At 48.3% G+C, this 27,991-nt stretch overlaps 1 protein-coding gene across 1 annotated transcript in view; it reads right to left on the reverse strand.

Annotated features, from left to right (window-relative positions):
- The window catches only part of LOC144156368 (prolactin-releasing peptide receptor-like), a 55,533-nt gene extending 27,798 nt beyond the window's left edge, over window positions 1-27,735 (reverse strand). The window contains exons 1-2 of the mRNA XM_077688371.1: window positions 27,573-27,735; window positions 21,213-22,138 (exon numbers count right to left, since the gene is read on the reverse strand). Of these exons, the coding sequence (XP_077544497.1) occupies window positions 21,213-22,138; window positions 27,573-27,725 (1,079 nt within the window). The 5' untranslated portion in view covers window positions 27,726-27,735. The remainder of the gene's footprint in view (window positions 1-21,212; window positions 22,139-27,572) is intronic.
- Between the last annotated feature and the right edge of the window lie 256 nt (window positions 27,736-27,991).

A 27,991-nucleotide genomic window follows, 5' to 3' on the forward strand; every position in this document is an offset into this window, starting at 1 on the left:
AGCATTGTAATTGCTCAACCGGAATTTTACTGAAGCCATGTCTGTTCGATTTAACGGATAGAAATAGAATGAAATGTAAGAAACGTGCAACAAGCTGAACATTCAACAACAGTGCAATAAGGTGTTCCGCTAAGCTTAAGCTTACTATTCACGTTACTAGCACACAAAATAACAACAAGGCGATTGCTGAAGGACGAAGACGCACGTTTGCTAGCTTCACCGCCATAACATACGAATGTGCCGCACGTATGTACAGTCCACTGCGATTCGCAGGTTATTGCGGGAAAGATACTCTTTCAAATGAAGCAGACAGAACACCAGCTTTAGCAAATATTCCATGCCAGTTTCGTTATCGTCGGTGTAGATAAGACGAAACCAAGTTTGTGCTTGATAACAACGCATGTAAAGCTTGAAACCCAAAAGGGTGGCAAGTCAGTCGTGCGGGACATTGTTGTAGCATGGAACAGCCAACAAGGCGGAGAAGAGTGCGAAATCTTGATTTTCATGGTTCCGAAAACAAAACCTTCGGACAGTGGCACGCGTGGCCACTCGATGCTGGCGCGATAACCTTCAAATCGTGGTCGACTGTACTTAAATAGCTGATAAGAAAACTTATTGGTCCCTTTTGCAAAAGAAAATCTAAAACACGCGAATCTTGATAGCAAACACCCAGTGTTGCCCTCCACTTCAGCCTGACGAACTTGGGGACCGCGCGCCACTCACGAGCACACTCGTGATCTTACTCACGAGCGCTTGCCCGCATAACCGCCTGCTCTACGGACGAACGAATCACCCGTGGCCTACCCATAGACCGGCGAACGGGAATTTAGGTCATCATCGTCATCATCATCATCATCATCATCTAAGCTCTTTACTGTTAGCGTTTAGCATACACAAATTGCACGCTAAAGTCAGTTATTTCAAGCTTCCTTTGTAAAACAACGCGCAAGAGGCCTTGCCTACATATTTCCCCATCCCATCTTTTGGTCAACCCCCCCGAAAAAAATTCCTGGCTACGCGCCTGGTCATATCAGACATCTGCGACGTGTTTGTAGCGTTAAAAATAAACGAACACAAGAAAGAGGACAGGATAGGCGCTTCCAACATTGCTTTTTACTTGTTGGATTGCAGTACTTTGAGCTGCTAAGCTGAGTATTGATTGAATAACGTTTGTGCAGTAGGCTTTACCATAGCCCCCACAAATATCTGATGAGCAGCTACAACGCTTTTTCTGGCAGGATTATCGAACGGAAATGTGTGGTCATGCCCTGCGAAATGGTTTTACGGTTTACGATAAAATAATTCAGTTGGTTTGATTTCCTTATTACGTATAATACTTCGCTTTTTATTTGCTTTTTGGATTTTCTGCAGGTGTACCCATCGCACAGGCATATGCAGCTTCCGGTGAAGCGTTGTACGCCAATTATATGAAACAATACTTGCTAGCTAGAAGCGGTCATCATCATCATCATCATAAACCTACTCAGGTCCACTGCAGGACAAGGCCTCTCCCACTGACCTCCAACCGCTCCTGTCCTGCGCTGCTCGAGTCCCCAGTTTACCCCGGAATTTCTTTATTTCATCCGGTTTATCCGGTCCGCCTCTGAAGTCATAAACATGTGACTAGGCGGTCACGGTGACTCCTGAAGTATGGCTAATGCACGATCACAGATATCGTTGGAAAATATGGGCGTGTTTCACGGTGAAACCAAAACCGACGCTAGGTCGAACTCCCCGAAAATAAACCACAATAACTTTATTCCGACACATACTTGTTGTGAATTGCACTAAAGTATTTCCTAAAAAAACATTCTTCACACAAATGCAGGTGAGCATGCATATACTCTAAAATCTTGGCCGTCGTCCATTACATCGCAAGGTGGGTTTGCTTCATTTCGCGTTACTGCTGCAGTTGTTGGGGCCGCCGCAGACCTCGCAGGGTATTTGTTTTTGTTTCTGACTTTAAAAATGAAATATTGTATGACCGACTGCATAAACGAAGAAAATCATGTTTATCTGCGCCCGTCTATGCAATGCAAACACTATCACAAGTTAAACAAATAAAAAAGGCTGTTGCTTGCTACTTAGTAACCAAATAACTCGGGTGTGTAATATTCTTAAAATTCCAACTCAATTTTTTTTTCTTGTCGTGTGCAATATTTACAGTACTCTTCATGGGCTGAACTATCACCAAGCAGCTCATTGATTGGCGAAAAAGGTAGAAAGTAAGGGCCCAACCACATGCACGCGTAAAACCGGCGTACTCGCGCAACGACGTACGCCTGCGTCGGCATCCGCCGCCGCCTTTACGCCGGCCGACGACGTCGGAGAGGGCGAGTAACCACATATCGCCGCAAGTATAGTGCCTAGAATATACTGGCACTGTACCGCAAGGCGCGCGTAAACCAATGCGCCGCCCAGTGTGGCTCGACTACTTCGGACTCAGCTTTGTGGCGACCAGTTCAACTACATTTTAACTCAAATAGCGCAAATAATGCCTATTCTCACAAAAATACGTATATTTAATACAGAAACAACTAAAACAGTTCTTGGGACATTAAAAAAACGTTAAGGATTAGTATGCATACTTGGCAGGCACAAAACCCTTTCGCTACATTTGGCGTAAAACTGCCTTGCTCCCATAGTTGGTCGTTGCTTCGCGTGTTTTGTCCGGTTGTTTGGTCACCGTATTTTACAAATTACTTCGTTTTATCGCATAATGAACAGTGAAGTTAGCTTATTTATCAATTCACTGTCTTGTTATGCGACCTGACCGCCGATAACATCACCGCCAGAGGTGTACGTCAACACCGTACGTCCGAACGTTTGCGTCGATGTCTGGCGCGCTCTGACTTGGGCGTAACAAGCGCGTACCAATGCATTCCGCGTACGCCGGAGTACGCCGGTTCCTTTTACGCACTTACGCCGGTTACGTCGTTGCGCGAGTACGTCGGTTTTACGCGTGCGTGTGGTTGGGCCTTAACACATTGATGTGACGATTCGGCGCGGAGCTCAGAATAGTGTAACGGTATTTCTGGCTTTTCAAACATTGATATTAGAAATGTATTTATATAACAATCTCATTTTAAGCCATTTTATGTCTAGAACATGGCACCTCAGTGCATGAATAAATCACTGTACTAGTGAACACGAAGTTTCGGCTTCGTTCCTGGCAATGACAGTCACTTTTCCCATCAAGTAAAAATAAGGTAACAGAATGATAAAGTACCATAAGCAAAAACGTATATGTACCTCAAGTGTTGAGCACGTTCAGATCACTTAGGCGTCATAAATTGGTCCGTCACCCCTCCCCCCCTCCCACGGCTGTCCGCCAAGCCTCCAAGCCTCACAGTATCTTTTACTCGGAAATTTCCAGTTTCAACTGAATGACAACAATGTGAACATGTTTGTCATCCACAGATGACTTTTCGCCTTCCGCCCATGTAATACACTACAACTGTAAAATAATGGACAGTTCTGTTGGAAGATACGGAGCGAAAAAATTACAGGGCTGGTTGCCAATGCTAAACTCATTCAATTATGCATTCCGCTGTCTCCCGAGCTGCTTTTGTCTGCGCGTTAAATCCCGTCAAGCTTAACTTGAATCAAGTTTTTTAGTGCACCGGCCAACTCAATAGGATGGACCATGCGTTGATTTCTAGGAAAATGGCAAGCGCAAGAAGTTTGTTTTTCTATCCTACGGGTAATTATTCAAATATGATTATCTGACAACAACCTTCACGTGTATTTAGTGATGCTACCACTCTGTGTGTGAGGAACCCAACGGATTAGACCCTGACGGATTTCAGTACTCAAAACGAAACTTGATTGTTTCTTTTATTGATAGACGATATTGCTGAAATTGACCACTGAACATCACGGGACAATACGCTCACGTTTGTGCTGGTAAGCCCGAGGTCGCGGGTTCGATGTATAGCCGCGGCAGACGTTTTTCAGATGGACGCGAAATGCGAAAACGGCCGTGCGTTCGATATTTCGGCGCACGTTAAAGGTCCCCAGGTGGTCAAAATTAATCTGGAACCCTCCACTACGGTGCGCATCATCGCCTGTGTAGCGTCGGCGCATTAACCCCAGAATCAATCAATCAATCAATCAATCAATCAATCAATCAATCAATCAATCAATCAATCAATCAATCAATCAATCAATCAATCAATCAATCAATCAATCAATTAATCAACCAATCAATCAATCAATCAAACAAACAAACAAACAAACAAACAATCAAGCAAGCAAGCAAGCAAGCAAGCAATCAATCAATCAATACGCTCACGTGCAACAGGTTACATGGACGCAAAACTGAGTCCTACATGAATAAGAATAACAAAATTGTCAAAACGGTCAGTTAAATTTGATGGGGTAAAATTTTACACGACTGATTCAAACCCATCGCTGTCCGCTTTATCCGAATGAGCGCACTAAATTTATCTCATTGTTGGACCTTTCGTCTCTGTGGATCTTTCGTCTCATTGGACATTCAGGCTTGATTGGACCTTCAGACTCGGTGGATATTTCGTCTCGTTGGACATTCAGGCCCGATTGGACATTTCGTCTCGTTGGATCTTTTGTCTCGTTGGACATTCAGGCTCGATTGGACCTTTCGTCCGTTGCACATTCAGGTTCGCTGATCGCGTGACGAATTGGACCTTTCGACTCATTGGATCTTTCGTCTCGTTGGACATTCAGGCCACAAGCGGCAAGGGCGGAGGCTTTAGCCTCGAAGGATTCAGTGTCTGAAGGAGCAACAACACGAAAGGTCCAAAAATGGATGTTCCGTCTCGTTGGAATTTTCGTCTCATTGGACATTGAGGCTCGATTTGACCTTCCATCTCGGTGGACATCCAGACTCGATTGGACCTTTCGTCTCGTTGGATCTTTCGTCTCGTTGGACATTCAGGCTCTTACAATTCAATGACTGTTCGGAGCACTGTAAAGTTACCTCTAATTCCCTCTACCGCAATATGGTTGTGGTACCTTCTGCATTTTCATATGCAATAACTTTTACACGATAATTTGAAGTGAAACGTACGTCTGGCACATCTGATTTCCGTCGTAAAATTTGAGCCTGCTTATAAGACTTGACGAAAGCAAGCTTGGCCTCGAGTGCGTTGCTGAGTGCCTAAATAGGACTTCAGTTTTTTCATTCGCACCTTTTTTTATCATTCGTAAAAATTGTAAAGATTTTTCTGGGTTTTTTTGGTGTGCGATAATATCAGCGAAAAAATAATGTTCTCGAGCTTCATGCGCATGCCACGTGAGCGCTAAGCAAGCAAGCAAACAGTCACGTGCTGTTCCATCCAAACAAGGAGGGTCCTACGACAGTCGCCTGAGCCCTCATTCACACAGCCATCACCTTCACTGTCACGGCACCGTCAGATCAAAACACCGCGACAGAGACGCAAATGGACTAGTGTCCGTACTGAAACTCTCCGTCAGAGTACAGAGTCGTCTGCCTAGTGATCAGTTGAGCCTTGAATTCAGCGTGCTTAATCTGAAAAGTAAAGAAAATGGCTTAGATTTTACGTGTGCTCCCTTCTCGCAAAATTGAGCCGCAAAAATTTGTTTTCTGATTGCCGGGTTTACCACGGGCGTAGTACCGTCGCGTTGACGGAACGGAAACGTAAATCTCGGCTTCCCGTCACCGTCGCACCGTTTTCGGCGAGAAATCTCCCGAGAAACGCTCGCCCATGACGGAAGACGGTGACGTGACGGTGACGTGACGGTGACGTGACGGGGTGAAAAACGCCTGTTGGAATGAGGGCTGGCACTCGCCGCGTACGCGCGCGAGTGTCCGGGAACTGCTGGCAGCCCGTAAAAAGCGGTCGATGCGGATGAGGGTTCTATATTCTCAGTTCGGTCTTATCAAGGAGTCAGTTTGATGTGTCATTTCTCATCAAGGATTTCACATATTAATCAGTTATTGAGATAAAACATCTAACTTGAAGATCTTCCGTTCTGGTATTTCGTTTGAATTTGGCGTCCACTTATACAAACGATGTTATTGTGCTTCACGCTGTCACAAGAGCAAGCCCAAATACCAACTTCAAGCCTTGGTATGATCATAGTATTCACTTTTAAGATCTGAATCTTTTCAAGAACCGTCTTCTTTTCATCGATTCCCTTTCCTCATCCGTCCGCAACACTAGAAATTTGGCTAGTCTTCTGTCCGATGCCCTCAGCAGCATAGACTCAGCTCCAGGGCATACAGGCTGTTACATTGATAAATGGAACACAAAAAAAATCCTGAGCGTATCACTGCTCCGTTCGCGCTCGAACGTCGCACGGAGGCCTCATTTTGTGGTCTATTTTGTTTGGCACTGGGAACGACGACACTTTGTATCACCTTGTATGTAATGAGCTACGCGTGCTGGAGTCAGACAAGGAGGGTTCCTTCGTAGTTATGCCGGAAGTTATTTTTCGTGAGAAGGGCTTGGCTGCGGTCGAGAAGAACTTTACGAAAACTGATGTAACTTGCTTGCAAGGAAAAAAGGTGCTCTCTGTTGACTGATATGAATTTGAACAAATTGGCTCAGGCAGTCAAGAGGGCCAACAAGCTTCACCGTGATGTTTTCTTCACCGCTAAAACGCACAAGCCTAGCATTCCTTTCGTGTCATTATTACAGAGCGGTACACGTGGCAATATTGTGTTTCTGGTTTTCTTTAGAAGTGCTTATCGTCTTTACACGTCGAAGACCCTTTTCTTGTCTCAATTCACTCGCTGTAGCGGAATATCTTAATACGCATACCCTTTCAGATACCACCGCCATTAGCATTGATGTAGAAGGTTTGTTTTACTCACTTCCTCATGTTCACCTTTGGCCAGCTGTTAACTTGTATCTGTTTGTTTTATGGCGCAAGGGCAACGATGGCCAAAGAGCGCCAATGCAATGGTTGATCATTTTGAATGGTGTTTTAATAAAATGGTGCTGTAAATGTGACGATTTTAAAAGAGGTTAGTGTGGGGGGTGTATACAGCCCCTCATTTAAAACAACAATAAAATTGGGGAAATGGGAATGGCAGGGTAAGAATGTAAAAAATAAATAGACACTCATAGCGTCCTCCCACTCTGAGAGGCCCCGAGGTTACACGTGGTATGATATGCGGTTTAAAAAGCCAATGTCTCCCAGGTAAGCAAAAAGGCGTTTACTTGGAATTAAGGGTTGATCAGCTAAAAACATCGAGGGATGAAGAGGAATCATGTGAGTGTAAAGTTCCCGGAAGTGCTTTTTCCTTGCCTTGTGGAAATACCCACACTCAACTAAGACATGGCTGACGGATAGGCGATGTCCGCACCTGTCGCATTGTGGCGGTGGTTTGCCCTGCAGAAGGTGCGAGTGAGTAGCGTATGTATGACCTATTCGTAATCTGCACATGTATACTTCCGTTGTTCTGTTGTGTTTTTCTGTGTAGTAGCTGCCTAATTGGGGTTTTATAGTGTAGAGTCTGTTATCTGTCTGAGTGTCCCAGTGTTGCTGCCAGCGTTGTCGAATTGCCCTTCGAATGAATGGTTTCCAGTCAAGGTAGGGAAGCTGCTGAACGTCGACGCTGCAGCGAAGTGCTGCCGCAGCGGCGCTCTGGTCTGCGAGTTCATTACCAGGAATGCCACTGTGTCCAGGCACCCAACACACGACTATAACCTGTTTTAACGCGTAGGCTGCCATTATCTCTTTAACTAACCTGTTCAGCACAATGTTCCTACTAGGTTTTCCATAATGCAGTGCTGTCACAACACTCAATGAGTCTGTGTATATAATGGATTGTTGTGTCTTTGTTTGTATTATGTGTTCTAGCGTAATTAATATAGCATGTGCCTCAGCCGTAAACATACTTGTGTTTCTGTTTAGTGTCCTTGTGCTGGGAAAGTTGGGACCGTGTGCAGCACATGCCACAGCAGTGGCAGTTTTGGAGGCATCTGTGTAAAAGGCAGTGTACGGGAATTTGTTTTGCAAGTGCAGGAAGTGTTGTCGGATGAGTTCTGCGGGTGAATGTTTTTTGTAAATTTCCTTGAACGACATGTCACAGGTGACAGGGCTCAGTTGCCAAGGCGGCATGAACTCAACGAAGTCAGCTTTGTAAGATTCTGATAAAATAACCCCAAGTTCCTCCGCATCCACCTTCACTCGAATAGAGAAAGGCAGAGGAAGCGACGGACGGTTCAAAAACAGCCTTTCGGACGCTTTGTTTTCAAGAATAGCATTTAGCGGATGACTATTTAAGGATGTTGCCCTTACGCAGTACAAAAGTGCCATGTATGTACGCTGGTGCTCTAAGCACCACTGATGCATTTCTGCATAGAGGCTTTCAATAGGACTCGTCCGGAAAGCCCCGGACGCCAGGCGGAGTCCCAAGTGCAGCACTGTGTCCAGCATTTTTAGAGCTCTTTTTGAGGCAGACCCATACACTACACTTCCATAGTCTATACGGGACCTCACAAGACTGTTAAAAACACGTAAAAGGCATGTTGTATCTGCACCGTATGACTGGCGGGAAAGGACTTTTAAGATGTTCATAGTCTTCATGCATTTCATTTTAAGTTGTTTAATGTGTGGGATGAATGTAAGTTTATCATCTAAAACTACTCCAAGAAACTTGTGTTCTCTTTTTACGGGTATGTCAACTCCCTTAAGTTGTATGGTTGGTTGCAGATGGATCCCACGCTTCCTGGAAAAGAGAACACAAGTGCTTTTCTGCGGATTTAGGATAAAACCATTTTTGTCTGCCCACTTGGCTAGTCTGTTCACAGCAACTTGGATCTGCCGTTCACAGATAGAGGAGTTGCATGACCTGAAGCTGATGTGAACATCGTCTACATAGATTGAATAAAAAATGGTGGGTGGCAGTGCTCTCCCTAACGTATTCATTTTTACAATGAAAAGTGTGCAGCTAAGTACTCCACCCTGGGGAACGCCATTTTCTTGTGTATACGTCCTGGATAATGCTGCACCAACTCGTACCCGGAATGTTCTATCTGATAAGTAGCTTTCCAGTGTGTTTAACATGTTTCCACAAATGCCGAAAGATTTAAGGTCATGCAGGATGCCATACCGCCAAGTGGTGTCATAGGCCTTTTCGATGTAAAAAAATACAGATATACAGTGTTGCTTATGGGCAAAAGCTTCTTTAACATAAGATTCAACAGCTATAAGATTGTCAGTTGTTGACCTGCCCAAGCGAAAGCCTGCCTGGCAGCTGTCAAGGACACCATGATATTCCAAGAAATAGATAAGCCGTCTATTGATCATCTTTTCAAAGAGCTTGCTCAAGCAGCTTGTCAAAGCAATAGGGCGATAGCTTGCCACAGAAGAGGCATCTTTCCCCTCTTTCAATATAGCCAACACAATTGCCTCTTTCCAAGCGTGAGGAAAGTACCCAGCACACCATATCTTGTTGTACAAGAAGAGAAGAGTATTGAGGGTATCTATGTGCAGGTGCTGAATCATTGTGTATGTTATTTTATCAGCTCCTGGCGCCGAAGCACGGCATGTGTTGAGGGCTACCATAAGTTCCTGCAGCGAAAAAGGAGAGTTATACCCATCATTAGATTTCTTGTGGTCACGAATAGGCTTTCTTTCAATAGATTCTTTGTATCGCAGGAATGTTTCAGTGTAGTGGGAGGAGCTGGAAATATGTTCAAAGTGCTGTCCCAGGGTGTTTGCTTGGTCTTCAAGTGTATCGCCAGTGGTGCTGACGAGAGGTGTGACATATGTTTTCTGCCCCTGCAGTTTCCGTATCCTGTTCCAAACTTTGCGCGCATCTGTATAGGAATTTATTGATGATAGAAAAGACCTCCAACTATCTGTTTTTGCCTGACGTCGGATTCGCCGTCCCATGGCTTTTGCGCGCTTGAAGGAAATTAGGTTTTCTGTAGTAGGATACCTGCGGAGGACCCCCCAGGCCTTATTCTGAGCATTTCTGGCCTTCTTGCAATCGTCATTCCACCAGGGCCTCTGAAGATTACGTGTGGTATTGGAGGTCTGGGGAATAGAAACGCTAGCAGCATCAAGTATATGTGCTGTGATGAAGAAGCACGCTTCATCAATACCTAAGTGTGTTATTGATGTGTAAGTAAGTTTCGACATCTCTTTAAACGTTGCCCAGTCGGCACCAGCTTCTTTAAACTTTTCATGTAAGGTGTAACTGTAGGGGCATTTTTCTAAATATCTGAGGGTGACAGGGAAGTGGTCGCTCCCGTAGGGATTCGTACCCACTTCCCATTCGATGGATGGAAAAAGAACGGGAGAGCCTATAGCAAGATCAATGTGTAAATATGTGTGGTGTGCTATATTGTAGTATGTCGGCTGCTTTTTGTTAAAGAGACAAGCTCCGGATGACAAGAGAAAGTTTTCTATCAACCGGCCCCGGGAATCTGTGCGTTCCGATCCCCATAGTGGGCTTTGCGCATTAAGGTCACCAACTAGTAAAAACGGTTCTGGCAGTTGATCTATAAGGGACTCAAATTAGTAACTGGACAGCCGATATTCAGGGGGAATGTACAGTGAGCAGATTGTTGTTAACTTATTGAAGATAATTGCCCGAACAGCAACCGCTTCTAGGCCGGTGCGCAAATGGATAGATTGACAAGGGACAGCTTTTTGTATAACTATTGCCACGCCACCAGAGCAGTGCGAGCAGCGGTCTCTGTCTTTTCTAAATACTGAGTATTGGTTTAGGAAGTTGGTATGCTTAGAGTTCAAGTGAGTCTCTTGTAAACACAGGACAGTTGTTTGAGTTTTGTGTAGGATTTCATATACATCATCTAGGTTTTTAATTAATCCTCTACAGTTCCACTGCGTAACTATTTGTGCTACCATAAATGTTTAAAGAAGATTTTGGCTGATGAAGACTAGGGATGGATGTATCACCTACCACATTCAGGTATGATCTGGGCCAGTGACACGGGGGGCTGCTGGCTTTTTTCCCCGCCCCGCCATGGAGCGCTGTTCTTTCACCGCCTTTGGTGCTGGCCGAGACGGTGTCATGCCCATGTCCTCGTCTGAGTGCTGGGACAGCGACGAGATGGAGTCCTTGCGGCCTCCGACACGGAATATGTTCGAAGTGGTGGAAGGATTTCCTCCCACCATCGTTTGTTGCGTGTTGGACGCAGAGGCGGTCGAAGGACCCGCCACATCTACATCCATGGCCACCTGAGGTCTGGTAGCCGGAAGAAGGGGACCAACGGCCGAGCCGTCACTCCTGGCGTTCATGGCCGACGCAACACTTGCGGGTGCCACAGGTGTTGTGTCAGCTGGTTGGGCTGCCTTAGGCAGCCCCTTGGGGGGCTGGGGCGGCACCAAGTCTGCTTCGCAGTACTGGGTGGCCGCAGTGACAAGACGCCGCTCCGCCCCCCGGCGAGCTGCGTCGGCATACTTCGCAGAAGCAAAGGCGCTGAGCCTTTTACGAGCTTCTAGGTAAGAGATGTTCTCGCTGACTTTAAGATTGAGTATTTTCTTCTCAAGTTTGAATGTTTCACACGTCCTTGAGTACGCTGTGTGCGGGCCACTGCAGTTCGGACACTTAATCAAAGTGCTGTTGCAATTCTCTTTGGCGTGGTCGTGCTCTGAGCACTTTGCACACGTTAAACGCCCACGGCAGTTGTTAGTACTGTGCCCATAACGTTGGCACTTAAAGCACTGACGCGGGTTGGGGATATATGGTCGGACGGTACATCGAAGAAAGCCTGCATTCACAAATTCGGGTAAGGTACTGCGGTCAAAGGTGAGGACAACGTGTTTGGTTTTGATTTCCTGATTTTCTCGACGCATAGTGATCCTCCTTACTGCAATGACGCCCTGGTCGCGCAGGCCCTCGAGGATGTCAGAGTCAGTTTCATTGCAGAGATCAGATTCGGATATCACACCTTGGGATGTATTTAGCGTTCGGTGGGGAGTGACCTTGACTTTCAGGTCGCCAATGAGGGTTTGTTCAAGAAACTTTTTTGATTGTGCCGGGTTATTTACTTCTACAAGGATCTCTCCAGAGGTCAGTTTCTTGGCTTTGTAGTGTTTTCCCACAACACGTTCAATGCACTTATTAAGAAAACGGATGTAGATGTCACTGGCTTTGTATTGTCTTCGGATGCAATGATCAAGAACCGGGGAAAGTTGTCAGGTATTTGGAATGATAGGGCAGGCAATGGGGGAAAGTTCGCTTCGGTGCGGCCCCTTTTGGGGGGCCGATCAGTGGGTTTAGAAAATTTTGAAAGAACCATGCAGCATGGAAAAAAAGCAGGGAACGGGGGTACTTCCTTCGCTCGGTTTACCCTGATGCCGAGAGAGGTCCCGGAGCTCCCTGCCTGGTAAACAGACAGGGAGCCCATCCGCCGGAGCTTGACCATGGCTCCGACAGCCACCGTTTGTGGTTTCTACCCTTCACCTTAAAACTCCTAGCCACGGTAGGATACAGCGTGAGTATGGGGGCTCGGGGTCCGCGGTATCGCCAGTACCGTCACTAAGATAGATTGCTCAAGGTGCCCCGTGCGGGGGGCCAGCTGTTAAAGAGTGTATTACTTTAGAGAATGATGACGGCTTTCAGGAATGCGAGCAGCATTACCGTCCCGTCCTTTATGGAGAGATTGTGTGTTTATTTAAATTCTTTGGTAATATATCCCGACGGTGAGGTGCTCGCGCAGAAGTCCGGTGTGTGTATTGGTTCGCGCGTGGCCCCAATTCTTAACAATATCTTCCTTGCAAAAGTTGACACCTTTCTTGAAAATGATTGAAGAGGTATGGTCAAGAAAGTTCCGCTATGTAGACGATTACTTGGTTATTTTCGGCACAGCTTGCAGCCTCAAGTCTACGGTAGACATTTTAAAGGTTTTTTAAATAAAAGGGTTTTGGCCTTACTTTACGGTCGAAACACTGAAAGAAGGTTCCATTCAGTATTTAGACTTGTCTGTTCAGTTTAACAGAGGCCACACTTGTTGGATGTACGCCCCACGGTCTGTTAAGACACTGCTGCATTATTCGTCTGGTCGTTCAAAGCAAGTGAAGAATGCCATCGCTTTATGATATTTGCTTTCTGCTGTCACAACGTCCTGTGTTCATAAAATGGGAAATATCTTCGAAGGCCAAGTGGTAAAGTTAAGGCTGGCCGGATTGCCTGAAGCCGTGTTAACTTGGACATGAAGAAAAACTCGTGAATTTGCTTAGGTCTGGAAATAAAAATGTCGATGTAGAAGTTGGTGCCAACAGACAAAGAAATGTTGCTGTCATTCCCTGCCTTCATGCAGCACGCATAGGCTGAAGAAAGTAGGGTTGCGGTATCGTGTGCAGGTCGCTATAACAGCCCACAGTAAGCTTCGTTGTGTTTGCGCCAGAATAGATAATAGGGCGAGGCGTAGGTCTGATAAACGAGTGCTAGGCTGTGGCGTTAAGCATGGGAACCGCTATGTTTCGTGCGCCACGGGAGTCATTCATAGCATTCCCCCGTCATGTGGGCGATTGTATGTGGACCAACTGCAATTATTTATTCTCAAAGCAGTTCAGATTATTTTGTGTGCACGTCAATTCTCGTCAACTATTAAGGAGTGCTGGAGCTCACTCGAGAAGATAGCCCATACGTTGCTAAAAAATCAATTGAGCAGAAGAGGTTAAGAGGAATTTGCGAAATTTTGTGATTTCCGGGCCAGTCTCACACACCATTAATCATACGATGGTACTCTGTGCCGTGAACAAACAGATTAGTCAGAGATTTCCTTACTCAAAATCACAGTTTCTTGTTTGTATTGTAGTGCAACTATTTTGAGAAGGTCGACGATAGCCATCCGGTACGGCACGTTCATGTGCAACGCATTATATTGACGCAAGAGTTAGGCCTGCACACTACTACCTGCACGGTCACAACGCTAATTCTATTAACGTTGTGTAACGTTTGGCACAATACACTTGAACCTATCGCTATTGGCTTAGTCTTCAAAAAAATGCGTCTCTTGAATTAAACGCTTGCGGCCTGAATGTTCAACGTGACGAAAGATCCAACGAGTCTAGAGGTCCAATTCGCCACGTGATCAGCGAGCCTGAATGTCCAACGAGACGAAAGGTCCAATAGAGCCTGAATGTCCAGTGAGACGAAAGATTCAATGAGTGTGAAGGTCCAATCGATCCTGAATGTCCAACGAGACGAAAGGTCCAATCGAGCCTGAATGTCCAACGAGATGACAGATCCACTGATTCATCGTAAGTAGCGCTTGAAACGGGAAACAGAAGAAAAGACACACGACGGCGCTTCTCTTCTTCTTCTCTTCTGTGTCCCGTTTCAAGCGATACTTATGATGAATCAAAACCAACTAGCCGAACTGTCAATTTTAAAGATCCACTGAGTCTGAAGGTCCAATCCAGCCAACGAGATGAAACATCCACTGAGACGAAAGGTCCAAAAACCCTAAGGCACCCCTGTTTCCTTCAGATTCAGCGTCTAACGTCCAACAGTAGATATTCCATCTCGTTGAATCTTTTTTCTCTTTGGACATTCAGGCTCGGTTGGACCTTCAGACTCGGCGGATCTTTCGTCTCGCTGGACATTCAGACTCGATTGGACCTTCCGTCTCGGTGGATCTTTCATCTCGTTGGACATTCCGGCTCGATTGGACCTTTCGTCTCGTTGAATCTTTCGTCTCGTTGGACATTCAGGCTCTGACTATTAAAGGAATGTCCCGAGCACTCTCAACTCACTTTGAATTCCCTCTACCGCAATATGGTTGTGGGACCTTCTCCATTTTCACAGGCAATAACTTTTACACGATAATTTGAAGTGAAATGTACGCCTGGCACCTCTGATTTCCCTCGTAAAATTTGAGGCTGCTTGCAACGCTATTGACGAAAGCAAGCTTGGCCGCGAGTACGTTGCTGGGAGTGCCTAAATAGGACTTCAGTGTTTTCATTCGGACCTGTTTTATCATTCGTGCAAACTACGGGTTTTTCTTGATTTTTTTGGTGTGCGATAATATCAGCGAAAAAATAATGTTCCCGCGCATGGCAGGCACGTGAGGGCTATGCAAACAAGCAAACAGTCCCGTGCTGTTCCATCCAAAAAAGGAGGTTGCTACGACAGTCGCCTCCTCATTCGCAAAGCCATCACCTTCGCCGTCACGGCACCGTCAGGTCAAAAAACCGCGACAAAGACGCAAACGGAGTAGCGTTCGTACTGGGGGTCTCGGTCAGAGTACAGAATCGTCTGTCTAGTGCTCACTTTAGCCTTGAATTGAGCGTGCCTAATCTGAAAAGTAAAGAAAATAACTTAGATTGTGACGTGTGCTCCGTTCTCGCGAAATTTAGCCGTAAGAATTTCTTTTATGATTGGCTGGTTTACCACTGGCGTGGTACTGTCGCGTTGACGGAACGAAAACGTACAGCTCGGCTTCCCGTCACCGTCACACCGTTTTCGGCGAGAAATCTATCGAGAAACCGTCACCATTGACGGAAGACGGTGACGTGACGGTGACGTGACGGGGTGAAAAACGCCTGTTGGAATGAGGGCTGGCACTCGCCGCGTACGCGCGCGAGTGTCCGTGAACTGCTGGCAGCCCGTAAAAAGCGGTCGATGCGGATGAGGGTTCTATATTCTCAGTTCGGTCTTATCAAGGAGTCAGTTTGATGTGTCATTTCTCATCAAGGATTTCACATATTAATCAGTTATTGAGATAAAACATCTAACTTGAAGATCTTCCGTTCTGGTATTTCGTTTGAATTTGGCGTCCACTTATACAAACGATGTTATTGTGCTTCACGCTGTCACAAGAGCAAGCCCAAATACGAACTTCAAGCCTTGGAATGATCATACTATTCACTTTTCTGGTCTGGAAACTTTTCAAAACCGTCTTCTTTTCATCGATTCCCTTTCCTCATCCGTCCTCAACACTAGAAATTTGGCCAGTATTTTTTTGTCCGACGCCCTCAGCAGCATAGAGTGAGCACCAGGACATACAGGGTGTTACATCGGTAAATAGAACACTGAAAAAAAAATTCTGAGCTTATCGCAGCTCCGTTCACGCTAAAACTTCGCACGAAGGTCGCATTTTGTGGTCTATTTGGTTTGGCCCTGGGAACAACGGCACTTTGTATCACCTTGGCACCAATAAGCTACGTGTGCTGGAGTCTGACAAGGAGGGTTCCTTCGTAGTTATGCCGGAAGTTCTTTTTGGTGAGGAGGCCATAGCCGCGGTCGAGAAAAACTTTACGAAAACTGGTGCTGACTTGCTTGCAAGGAAAAAGGAAGCTTCTTACTGTTGACTGATATGAATTTGAGCAAATTGGCTTAGGCACTCAAGAGGACCAACAAGCTTCACCTTGATGTTTTCTTTACTGCTAAAACGCACAAGCCTAGCATTCCTTTTCGTGTCATTATTACAGAGCGAGACACGTGGCAATATTGTGCTTCTGGTTTTCCTCAGGAGCGTTTATCGGCTTTGCACGTGGAAGATCCTTTTATTGTCCCTATATAATTCACTTGCTGTAGCGGAATATGTTAATACGGATACCCTTTCAGATACCACTGGCATTAGCAATTATGTAGAAGATTTGCTTTACTCGCTTCCTCATGTTCACCTTTGGCCAGCTGTTAAAAGTGTATTACTTCAGAGAATGATGACGTGGCTTTCGAGAATGCGAGTGGCATTACCGTCCCGTCCTTCATGAAGCTATTGTTTTTATTTAAATTCTTTGGTAATATATCACGACGGTGAGGTGCTTGCGCAGAAGTCCGGTGTGTGTATTCGTTCGCGAGTGGCCCAAATTCTAAACAATATCTCTCCTGAAAAAGTTGACCGCTTCTTTGAAAAGGATTCAGGCGGTATTGTCAAGAACGTTTTCCATAATGTGGACAATTAGTTGGTATATTTTCGACACAGCTTCCAGCCTCTGGTCTACGGTAGCCATTTAAGGTTTTTAAAGAAAGGGGTTTGGCCTTACTTTACGGTCGACAGACCACCATGGCAGATACCATTTTCTCGTACTACGTACGGAACCGAACGAATTCGACACGCATTACCCGCTACACTAAACTAACTGGATGTAAGACGCATAGACGTCCTAAACATGCCTCGTAAAGGTATTTTTGCATTGTTGTTGTGAGGGCATTTGTCAGCACAAAATGTCATTTTTATTTTTACCAAGTTATGTTTTCATCACATGTTTTTAAAAATGTATAATGCCTGAAAATACTTTGCTGTACCGCAAGCAGCCTGACCTTGCCCCGGTGCTCACTTATTGCCCTTGTTTCGTTGGTTGTCTGGTTGTTTATTGCTTATTTAATGCAGTGCTCTGAGTTTTATGCCCTGTGTCATTCTCCAATGCGGCTTCATTGTATGGCGTGTGAGTTGCGGCATTTGCACTATATATATATATGTGTGGCAGTCTTGGTGCCATAGGAAGCTTAAGAGGGTTCAACGCCGGTCACCCACTCTCGACATGTCGTAGACACTCGAGTCACGGCCCGGGGGTTAAAAAGAAGGTCCCCTTCACCCCGAGTAGTCCGAGTGTCGCTGGCTACCACCCCCAAGCACAGGAAACAAAAATACCTAAACATAAATACCCCAGAAAGTGGAGGGGAAAATCGCCCCGCCGGTAGCGTAGTGGTTATCGCACCAGACCGGTATTCTGGAGGTCGTGGGTTCGGATCTCACCTGGCGGGCATTTCTTCTCCACTTTCTTTCTTTCTTTCCAAATTATTTATCTATTTCAATGACCTACCACATCCTCCCTTTGGCTTTCCGAGGTTTTCTTGACTGCCAACTCTTATTTCTGTGTATATATGTATGTATATATGTGTTTATGTTGATATATAATGTATATGTATATACCTTAGTCGAGTGTTCGACGAAACTTCGTCTGCTCAGGGGTCATATTTGCGAATATAAAATCGTGGTCACTGACCGAGTCAAAAGAAAAAAATTTGACGTTTCGGAGCCCATACGGGTTCCTTGTTCACAATAAGACGGGCAAGAGGCCGTCGTCAATTTATATACAAGACATGGCGCAATGACTTCGTGTAGATTGCAGGCATGTTGCCACTAGTCCGGTTAACAGTATGAGGTGTGGTTTGGATGATGAGTGACTCGAGGAAAAGACGGGAGGCCAAATTTCTTTCTTTTGCTATGATAGCGGTGTCGTCCCAACCGATGCGGTGATTGTGCTGGCAGGCGTGCTCTGCCAGCGCATTCGTCATTCGATTTTCTTTTGCAACGACACGTTGATGCTCCTTCATTGTTCGTGAAAACTTGCCCGTTTCGCCGATATAAATGCAACTGCAGTCAGCGCAAGGGATTTTGTATACGACTCCCGGGAACTTGTCACTCTCCATCTTGTCCGTTACGTTCACGAGCCTGCTGCGCAGCTTGCTTGAAGGCACGTGCGCTACACGTAAATCGTATTTCGAAAATACGCGGCAAAGTGCCTCACTGACTCCTTGAACGTAGGGAATGGCGGCGCGCATGGTGGCCGTCTTGCCGGCAATTCCGTTCGGTCGTAGAACCTGATTTTCGATTCGTGCCACAAAATTCCTAGGGTATCCATTTGCCGACAGCTCGTGATGCACAGTCGTCAATTCTTCCTTCAATCTCTGTTGATTGGAGCATAGGCGTTTGGCTCTGGTAATCAGTGCCGAGACGACAGACCTCTTGTGGGCAACCTCTGAGACGACAGACCTCTGATCGCTATTCGGGAGAACGTAGTAGTGAAATAATTTTACATTAAAACTGCAAGCAGCCAGCGTGGGATGTCTCAAACGTTCGTTAATCTGAAAAGTTCATTAATGTTGTGTTCGTTGTACCGAGTTTTGAGTGTAGACCTCGTCAAAAGCTTGACGACCCAACCTGAGTCGTTCTATGCGCGGGCGCGGGTATAAACATTGCCGCATCTTTTGCTGTACTCGCTAACTGAGCCAAAATCAGCCCGTCTCGTGGTAACAAATACATCCGCACAAAGATCGACCGTCATCATCGCGAAGTGCCAAAGCTAGAAAAACTGCTGCTCTCCTAAACGATAAACTACATTTTTTTCAATCCCGAAATGGAGTATTTAGTTTTATACAGTGTAAGAATCAGTTTATTTGAAAGTGAAATGTTATCAACTGCCCACGTCTCTGGTCAAAGTAGAGAACAACAGTAGAGAGTAACTTTTTAGTGCATCTAGCTGTGGAAGCCGTTTTGTTTCGAAATGAGCCAGATCCAGAGACCGAAACTGAGTCAGATAAAATTGCAGTGACAAGAAAAACTCAGAAACTGTCCCCTAAAAAAAGGTGACAAGAAAAGAGGTGAAATAACGCCCTGCAAATGTGTACGCAGATGGCAGTTCGCATCAAAAATGAGCGAGATCGTGCGGCGTCACAGGTCAAAATTAGCTTTTGCCCAATGGGAGTTTGCTTTTGGATAGTGTTCTGTGGGTGTTTTTAGAAGTTTTCTCTTTTAACTTTCGGAGTTGGCTTATCATGACTTCAGACGGAAATTAGGAGATCGGCGAAAGATTTGTCCCCAGATGTCAACGATGAAGTGAACAGAAGAAATGAACGAAATGAAAGTGACAGGCGTGAAATAATGATTTCATCTTGTCCTTCCCGCTATTTTTGTAGTCCCGTCTCTACCATTTTAGTACTTTACTAAAAAGCCGCTTACAAGCCCTGGCAAATGTCTCTCTCTCTCTCTCTCTCTCTCTCTCTCTCTCTCTCTCTCTCTCTCTCTCTCTCTCTCTCTCTCTCTCTCTCTCTCTCTCTCTCTCTCTCTGAGAATACGAATCACTTCATTTATTTGAAGAACATATGAGCAGCCTTCTGATGAAGCGTTTTGGAAAGGCTGCATCTCACGGCAGCCGCTAGAATTACCTCCCGGAAATTCTCACGGCAGTTTACATAAAAGCTGACTCGCCTAAAATTTCCTGAATAATATTACGTCCCAGCGTAACCTAACATAACATAACCTCACCGAACCTAGCGTAGCCTAAGCGTACGCGTCATAACCTACCCAAATAGAGCCAAACTGCCACAAACCTAATCTAACCCAGCCCAACGACACAGAACACAACCTATATTTAACGTAATTCAACCTATAATAGAAGTCCTGTGCGTCGATCTCTTGATATAGTAAAAACCAGTATGAAAAAAAGTATTAACAAAATCACGATGATCGAAACAATCTGAAAGGTAAAGAAACACACATCGCATTGCGGATTCGAACCTGAGCCTTCTAGTTTAAAACCAAGTACTATACCACAGCGCCAGAGGGACAGCTGCAAACGCGACTTTTATCCCAAAGAACCTACGCGTACCTTGCTTAGCCAATGAGAGGCGACTGGCGTGGGAAATTTCTGACGGTAATTATCACAGTTGCCGGGATAACAGACACTGCCTTTTGGAAATTTATGGCAAGGCAATGAAGATCTTGCTTACTTCGTGAGTGCCTCCAGGCGTGCCCAAGAAAATTATCCTAGGGGAGAATTCGAAAAGAGCTGCTAATGGTGCCCAGAGGACTCACCTGCTCTCCATGCATAGGTCTGCTGTTCTCGAGGCCCTTTTGCATATCTTTAATGCCTTTTCTGCCAAAACTCAATCGCATCATTCTGGAAAGTCAATTTAAATAAAGTTTTCATAGGAATGCCGCATCAACCTGAGTGTTTCAGCGTATGAGCCGAATCCAAACTTATCACCCCAGTATTGCTCAAATTCACCACGTAATTTATAATTACTTGGGGCCATAGACGTGTAAAGTATGCCATATAATAGCTTCGGCAGCGTTGCATTCAGGTCCGGCAACAAATTTCCGCTTCCTTATCAAATTCGCGTTAGGTGGATCTGGCTCATTAAAAAAAACCGCCTGATATTGTTTCAGACTAATTTACAATTCGATCGTGGGTGTGCAGCGAGGTAAAAATTACTGGGCTGATATTCACGAAGCTGTTTGCACCTAGTGGCATAGTAAAAATAGTTATTGATTCCCGCCTGTGCGCGGTTTGTTCGTCAAAAAAGCGATAAGATAGCCGAAGCGCCGCTTAGCGAAGCTGTTTTTCGATGTCGTACGAGCAAGTGTCTTTGTAAATCTGAACCCGATACTTTACTCCCACTGCCAAGGATTGCTACCCTGGCAGTTATTCTAATGCTGAAATAACTGTCGGAAGGTCTATTTCATATTCACGACTGACAGTCGGAATTGCGCCAACTCGAGCGTCCTTGTGTGTGGAAGCCCACCGCGTCGGCCAGAATCGCTCACCGGGGCTCCGGCTCGCTGCGCAGCGTCTCGAGCATCGTCTCGGCGGCGGGCGGGTGGGGGGCCGGCAGGAAGCGCGCGAACTGGCGGCGGAAGTTGTCGTTGAACCAGGCGTAGAGCAGCGGGTTGTAGCAGGTGGAGCTCATGGCGGCCGCGTGCGCGGCGCAGAAGAGCGCCTCGCCCAGGGGCCAGCGCAGTGCGGGCGCGTGGAAGTCGGCCAGCAGGTTGCACGCGTTGAGCGGCAGCCAGGCGAGCGCGAAGGCGGCCACCATGGCCAGCAGCATGAGCTGCGTGCGGCGCGCGCGGCCGCGGCCGCGCAGGCGGCGCGCCACGCGCGCGTAGCAGCCGCCCACCACGGCCACGGGCAGCAGGAACTGGGCGGCGCTGGTGAGCGCGCCGAACAGCTGCCGGCCGCCCTCCGAGGGCCACTGCTCCTCGCAGAGCGGCTCGCCCCCGGCGCGCACGAGCCGCACGAAGAGCGCGTAGGGCAGGGTGAGCAGCGCGCTGGCCGCCCACAGCGCGGCCACCAGCGCGGCGCACGAGCGCGGCCGCAGGAGGCGCGGCCGCAGCGGGTGCACCACGGCCCGGAAGCGGTGCGCCGCGATGGCCGTCAGCGTGAGCGAGGACACGTACACGCTCACGCCCTGGGCGAAGGGCACCGCGCGGCACAGCGCTGCGCCGAAGGGCCACCGGCGCAGGAACAGGTAGAGCGGCGTGAAGGGCACCGCCAGCGCGCACAGCAGGATGTCCGAGAGCGCCAGGTTGGCCACCAGCAGGTTGGTCACGCTGGCGCGCATGGCCCGCCGCCGGAGCACCACGAGGCACACCAGCGCGTTGCCCGACACGCCCGCCAGGAACACGAGCGCGTACACGCAGCCGAACAGCGCGCGCCCGGCCGCGCCCAGCTGCTGAGGAGGCTCGGCCGCCGCCTGCGCACCCGCACATTGCGCCCTCTCGAGAGCGCTGAGCTACCGAGAGCGCGAGTCACCGAGACGGCTGCTGGCGCGTTGGTTTGCGCAGCGACAGGGCTCCACAGCATTCGTCACAGTGGCGCACCTACGAAGGGGGTTTTGGGGGCCCTCCGCCAGAGGTCCGTCGACCCAAACCCCCTCCGCACGCCTCTTCCGCCGAACCGAACCCGAAGTTCACCGAGCGAAGTGTGTAGTCTCGGAACCTTTTATTATCGGACATTCGCAGTTAAATCTCGAAGAAGAATATTGTATGACCGGCATTAAAAAAGAAAACTAGAGCACGAGCTTTTAGGATTGTTCTTTTAATACTGTGCGGACCAACTTGCGTATATAACTTGAAGTAGTTTGAAAAAAAAAAAGAATGAAAAGAAATTTTAGTGACACAAAAAGTGTCCGTGGTCAGGAAATTTCTGAATCCTTAAGAATCCCTGGGGTTTTTAAATGATTCCGTAGCCCCCCTCCCCCCTACGGCACGCCTCATAGCCCACGCTAAACCGCAAATAGTAGCACATTTTTTGTAGGGCTAGATTATACCACTTTCTGAACTTCTGTGCGCAACTTCCATCACGAGATTTGAATCATTCGTCGTCTTCTAGAAAAAAAGGACGCTGGAATTTCCCATAGGTTGGGACTGAGTATTGTCGAGCTTGCCTTCTGGCCTCAAATAAAATCTAACAAGATCAGATCGAAGTTATTTATTTCATTTGAAAGCTTAAACAACTGTTTGTCCTTCAATACTAAGCACTTGCGAGCCTTCCCTCTCCTGTTGAATAAAAAAGGTTCGGTTTTCCTTTATATATATCGCCTGAGTTTGTAACATTATAACGAGGAAGGCAGCAACGCTTCGTGCGCAGTTACGAAAACCACTGATCACGGATAACAATGATGTGTTGAATAGGCTTTCAGAAATATGTGTTCATGTGACTGTTGTGGGGATCTTAATTGGGGCTACTCCCAATTACGCGAGCACGCTAGCCCGCGATCCCCTCTCCCAAAGGGGCGAGGATAGCCCCTCGCGCCCTCTCCCTGCAAGGGGGTACGGGCTGACCAATGCGCGCCGGCCCGTGGGCCACGTGGGGCGTGACGTAGTGGCCCCGCTGAAGGGCTCGCAGCGGCGGGCGCGCGCTTCGGTCGGACCCAGGAGAGATTGGCTGGGTGCCGACTCCGACAGGTACTTCGTGCTTGCACGCTGCTCGCCCGCTTCGGCCTGAGCGACCGCCGTTTCCTCACTTCCTTGAGGTCGGCGAACGTACCGGGAGTTGGATTTCTCAGTCAGTCTGGTGGTCGGTTCCGGTCATAGCCGGGCCCATCACCCGCAGCGCTTCGGTGGCTTCCGCCACTGGACCAACAGCTACCCTCCCTGCGCGTCGGGCTCTGTGGCTTGAAGCGTACGGTCGGCGGGTACCCCCCTCTCTGCCCCAGGGCTAGGAGTGTAATACCAGGGCTGGTTGCTGTACCGTGGATTACCCGGAATTAAACCAAGTTCTGAGGAGCTACTTCGTCTTCGCGGAGTGACTGCGCACGCGTGGCGAGGGCCGCCGCGGCCGTCTACGGCTTGGCTCGCTCGAACCCATGGTGGGCACCTTGGCAGGCTGCACTGCATTACAGAGGTGAGGTCCACATTTCTGGCGCCCAACGTGGGGCAGCGTTTGATAGCTCATTTGCTGCCATACCGTAGCGAGCTTTGCTTGTGCAATCGGCTGGCCGCGCCAGGCACGCTAGTTGCGTGCAGTGTACGTTCCGGTGAGAGCCCGCATTCGGGCCGCCGGCCGGACCGGCTCCTCGTTTTGTGGATGCCGGCGGAGCTCGAGAGCGCGAGGTTTTCCTTGCTTCGAGCATGCGAACATAGGGCTTTTGTGCTGTGTCCGCCTTTAAGGTTGATTTTGACGCAACCCACGCTCGGGTGCTAAAAGGAGATGCTTGAATTCGAGTAACCTCATTCCACAACGCAGAGTATTCAAGCTAGTGCTTAATCTCGTATCTATACGGATTAATGCGACCGGTTCCCTTTGTGGGGATGCCATGTACCGCACGTATTCACCCCGAAGAGCTCAGCCATGGTTTTGGCGGAACGATTCCTATTTCCGAGGAGTTTCTCGGCCGCCTTTGGTAGGCGGAGCGCCTTGACGTTGACTTGCTTTGCAACGGGCGCTGGGGACAGGGACCAGCTTGTATTACCGAACAATGCGTGGCCCCGTGGTGATCACGGCACCCCTTTGAGGACTTGGTGCAATATTTCCACCTTTGTGTATCTTTCTACACCTGTGTATCTAGTGTAATGTAAGGAAGTGTACGTAATGTAATGTAATTAAGTGTTCTTAGTGCATTATAATTAACCGTAGGTTGTTTAATATAAGTAACAGCTGTGTTCGTGTAGTATAGTGTACGTAGTGCAACCTTAGTTGACCTCCTCTGTACAGCGTAACATTAGTTCCCTCACCAAGTGAGTAGAGTATTGTTTATAGTGTACATTTGTTGTTTCACACCTTGTTCATAGTGTGTATGTATATCTTAAGTATGTGTAGCGTGCGTTGTGAATGCAGTGTTAGTTTAAGGGCTGGAGTAGAGGCTGGTGGGCACTAGCTTTGTTTACTTACATTAAGATAGTTCTTTTTGGATGAGTACCTGATGGCTGGCTTTACGACCGTCAGGGGGGCATTTAAGGAGAGGGGGATGTGGGGGCCAAGCCCCTCATATCGGGGCGAGGAGGCGCTAGCGACGTCCTCCTCCTTGGTGAGGCGAGGGCGATCCTCGCGCGCTTCCATCCTCTCCCTACGAGGCGACGGGGGATTCGCGCAGGAGATTCCCCGGAGAGACCGCCCTTGGGACGAGCAGCGATCGCACTGTACGTAAATGCCTTTCGGCCACTTTTGGCCGTTTCTTGCATTGGCCGTTGTTTCCCACTTCCGTGGGTCACGGCACCCACCGTGTCGATTTGCGCATGCCTTGATTCGCGTCAGTGCGTTTATCTAGGATGTCCGACGAGTCTCCGCGGGTATATTCCACTCATTGGTGGGTTGCCCCCGCGTCCGCGATGTGACGGCTTGCGCCGTCTGAGGTCAGTGGACGAGCGCCGATGCCGCCCGGTCGAGTCCGGTGGCTCGAAATGTCTAGCGGCCACAGAGAGCCCCCTTCCCCTACGTCAGCGAGCGTTGCGGCCGGCCACAGCCGGCGGACGCTAACTGCTGCCCGACTACGGGCTGGGCACACGCTGACGGGTGTATGCCCCACGGGCTAGGTGCGTAGTGCAGTGTAGTGTTTGTATCGTGGTTATCCGCATAATAAACCCCTTTACTATGAAATGTATCGCTTCCATGTGAAGTGGCTAACAACGTACACTCGCGGCGAGAGTCGTGGCTCGCTCTCGAACCCATTGTGGGCAGAGTCGCTCGGCAGGGCAGTTCGGTGGTGCGCGAGAGCAGTGAGAATAACGACGGCACGTTATTCTATTACTCATTTCTGTTCCTTAATGCTAACGTCAAGGATTAAGGATAGGATAATGCCCACACATGGCGCGCGCCCCTCGTTCGTTCGTCCTTGTGTCGTCGTGCGCTTGCATTCGGTACCGTAGAACAGCCCTCGCGCGGAAGCGTCTGACAGACACCCTGCTTGGGAGAAGTCACAGCGGCTGCGCATTCTCAAGAAGCTATAGGCGCCGATGTGGTCGTGCGCAAGGGCCTACGTTTATTTGCATGCGAGTTTCGGTGGCAGCATGAGCCCGCGAGTCGGGGAGCGCCGGTAGATGGTGACCGAGCAGCGCGGAAGCCCGCCTATTCTTTTTTGGCTGGGAGCTCGGCCTGCGTGCCGAGGCCACACACTGATGACGATGGCCCGTGGTGATGATAGTGAACGCTTTCAGTCGACGACAAAGTGGCCGCTACAAAGTCATTATGGATATTGGGAGGTATTGGCTACGAGTGTGCCACTCCATCCCCAGACGACCTGCAGATCCCGCCACCGCTGCCTCGAGTCGACGAGGAAGCTGCTGGTGGAAGTCTACAATGCTGAGGATGACTTTGCATCCTCCACTAACCGCGAAGAAGACGACGGCCTCTTCGATGCGCATGGCGACGATTACTAGCGCCGCAACTAGGCAAATGAACAGTGATACTTAACCTTAGCTATGTGTCCGGCAATGCTCACGCACACATCAGCTTCGACATTCAAGTCTTGCGCGTAAGTGCAAGCTTCCCTGAATTTTCTTGCACCGGAACAAAACCACGTTTGGCGAAACGGAACCGAGCCGGTTTTTCTTTGTCGGTTCGACTCCCTGCTCTTGATAAATGCCATGTATGCCGCTTGTGGCCGAGTGTGAGAGAACTTAATTTATCGATTCTAAACGCCGAGTAACATTCGGTGACCGGCACATTCGGTGACCGGCTATTTTGATGCTTGCAGGCGAAAGCGCGAGAACGACCCCTGAAACAAGCAAGCACCAACGAGTCGCGGTACCTTACGGATCCCTCCGTGGACGCGTTCGGTTGGCCAGAAAGTCGTGAAACTGCAGGCACCTAGATGTGGCTCCACACGGATGAAATGCGGTTATTGACTCTGTCAAGCGTATTACCTCGGGAAGAGTGCAAGAAACAGTGCAAGCGGATAGAGCGCTTTCGTTTTTCGACGTTATGGACGAAAGGGAAAATGCAATCAGAACAATAGTTGTGCAACTCTGCCGGCCTGATGAATGGCCGTGAGGGGCATTGAATTCGCGTCCCGGAGAAGCCGCACGACTGTCACTCGCGCGAAACTGGCGGTCAAAACACGGGAGAAACTGTTTTAAAGCTATGAGCGTTTTCACTGCTGAACGCTGCATTTCGCAGCATGTCCCTGTGGCAGCGGACAGACAGAGGCCGTGGCAAGTGCCGGTCAGTCCATTTCCATTGGTGCAGCCCTTTCGGGAAACAGAATGGCCCTGGCGAAGGATGAGCGAATATACTAATATAGCACAAATGATCGACAACTGGAACGAACAGGTGAGAAGACCACTGGACTTTGATGCTCAATGGTTTACATAAATTTTAGCCGACAAGTGCAATTTTGCGCGCCGAAGTCTGGCTATCTCCGAGTTTTCTTCCGAAACAATGTGGAACCAGCCCACACGTTTGCTTGTAAACGCATAAACGAGAGAAATGGTTGGCGCAAAAGAAGCTGGTCTCGCACAGCACAAGGGGGGCCTGCGTTTGTTGCCAGCAAGCAAGGCCTTCGTTAAATTTTAAAGGCATTTCACGGTCTCCAGGGTTCAAGCTGGCTCCCTTAAAACGCGGTCCCTTCTTTTTGCTAATTGAGTAGCTCTTTTATCTAATGTATGACGGCTAACATTTTGCGGGAAAAAGTGAGCGAAGCAACGAGAGCGGTCGCCCCACGCGAGTGAGCGGGTGAGGCAGGCACTCACGCTGGCAGTGACGACGGGCCCGTCTTCCATGAGTCCGTCCGGCGGCAGCAGCACACCTAATGAGTGCGGCTCCGCCGTCGCGCCCGGATGCCCGCGTGGGGCTCGCTCGAGCGTGCGCTGCGACGAACCCCGAACAGACAGGCCGCCGCTCATTTGTTGCCGCCACACAGGGCTGACCAGGCACTCTTGACACGCGTCGTAGCGAAGCCCTGACCAGCTTCTTCCGCGTGTTTCTTGCGCCGCCCGAGCGTCGCTGTCGACCAGCACAACTGGGTTTCTGCAATCACAATCCTCGGCTTTCGAGCTTCTGTCCCAGTGAGACCCAAGGCCGCATAAGTTGGCCCTAGAAGCGCGCATTGATATTGTGTACGAGGTATCTAGCCGACTAATCCTCATCTGACGTTTCTCAATACCACAGC

Source organism: Haemaphysalis longicornis, unplaced genomic scaffold (assembly GCF_048455015.1).
Source record: "Haemaphysalis longicornis isolate Haplotype H1 unplaced genomic scaffold, Haemaphysalis longicornis Haplotype H1 scaffold_1, whole genome shotgun sequence".
NCBI lineage: Eukaryota > Metazoa > Arthropoda > Arachnida > Ixodida > Ixodidae > Haemaphysalis > Haemaphysalis longicornis.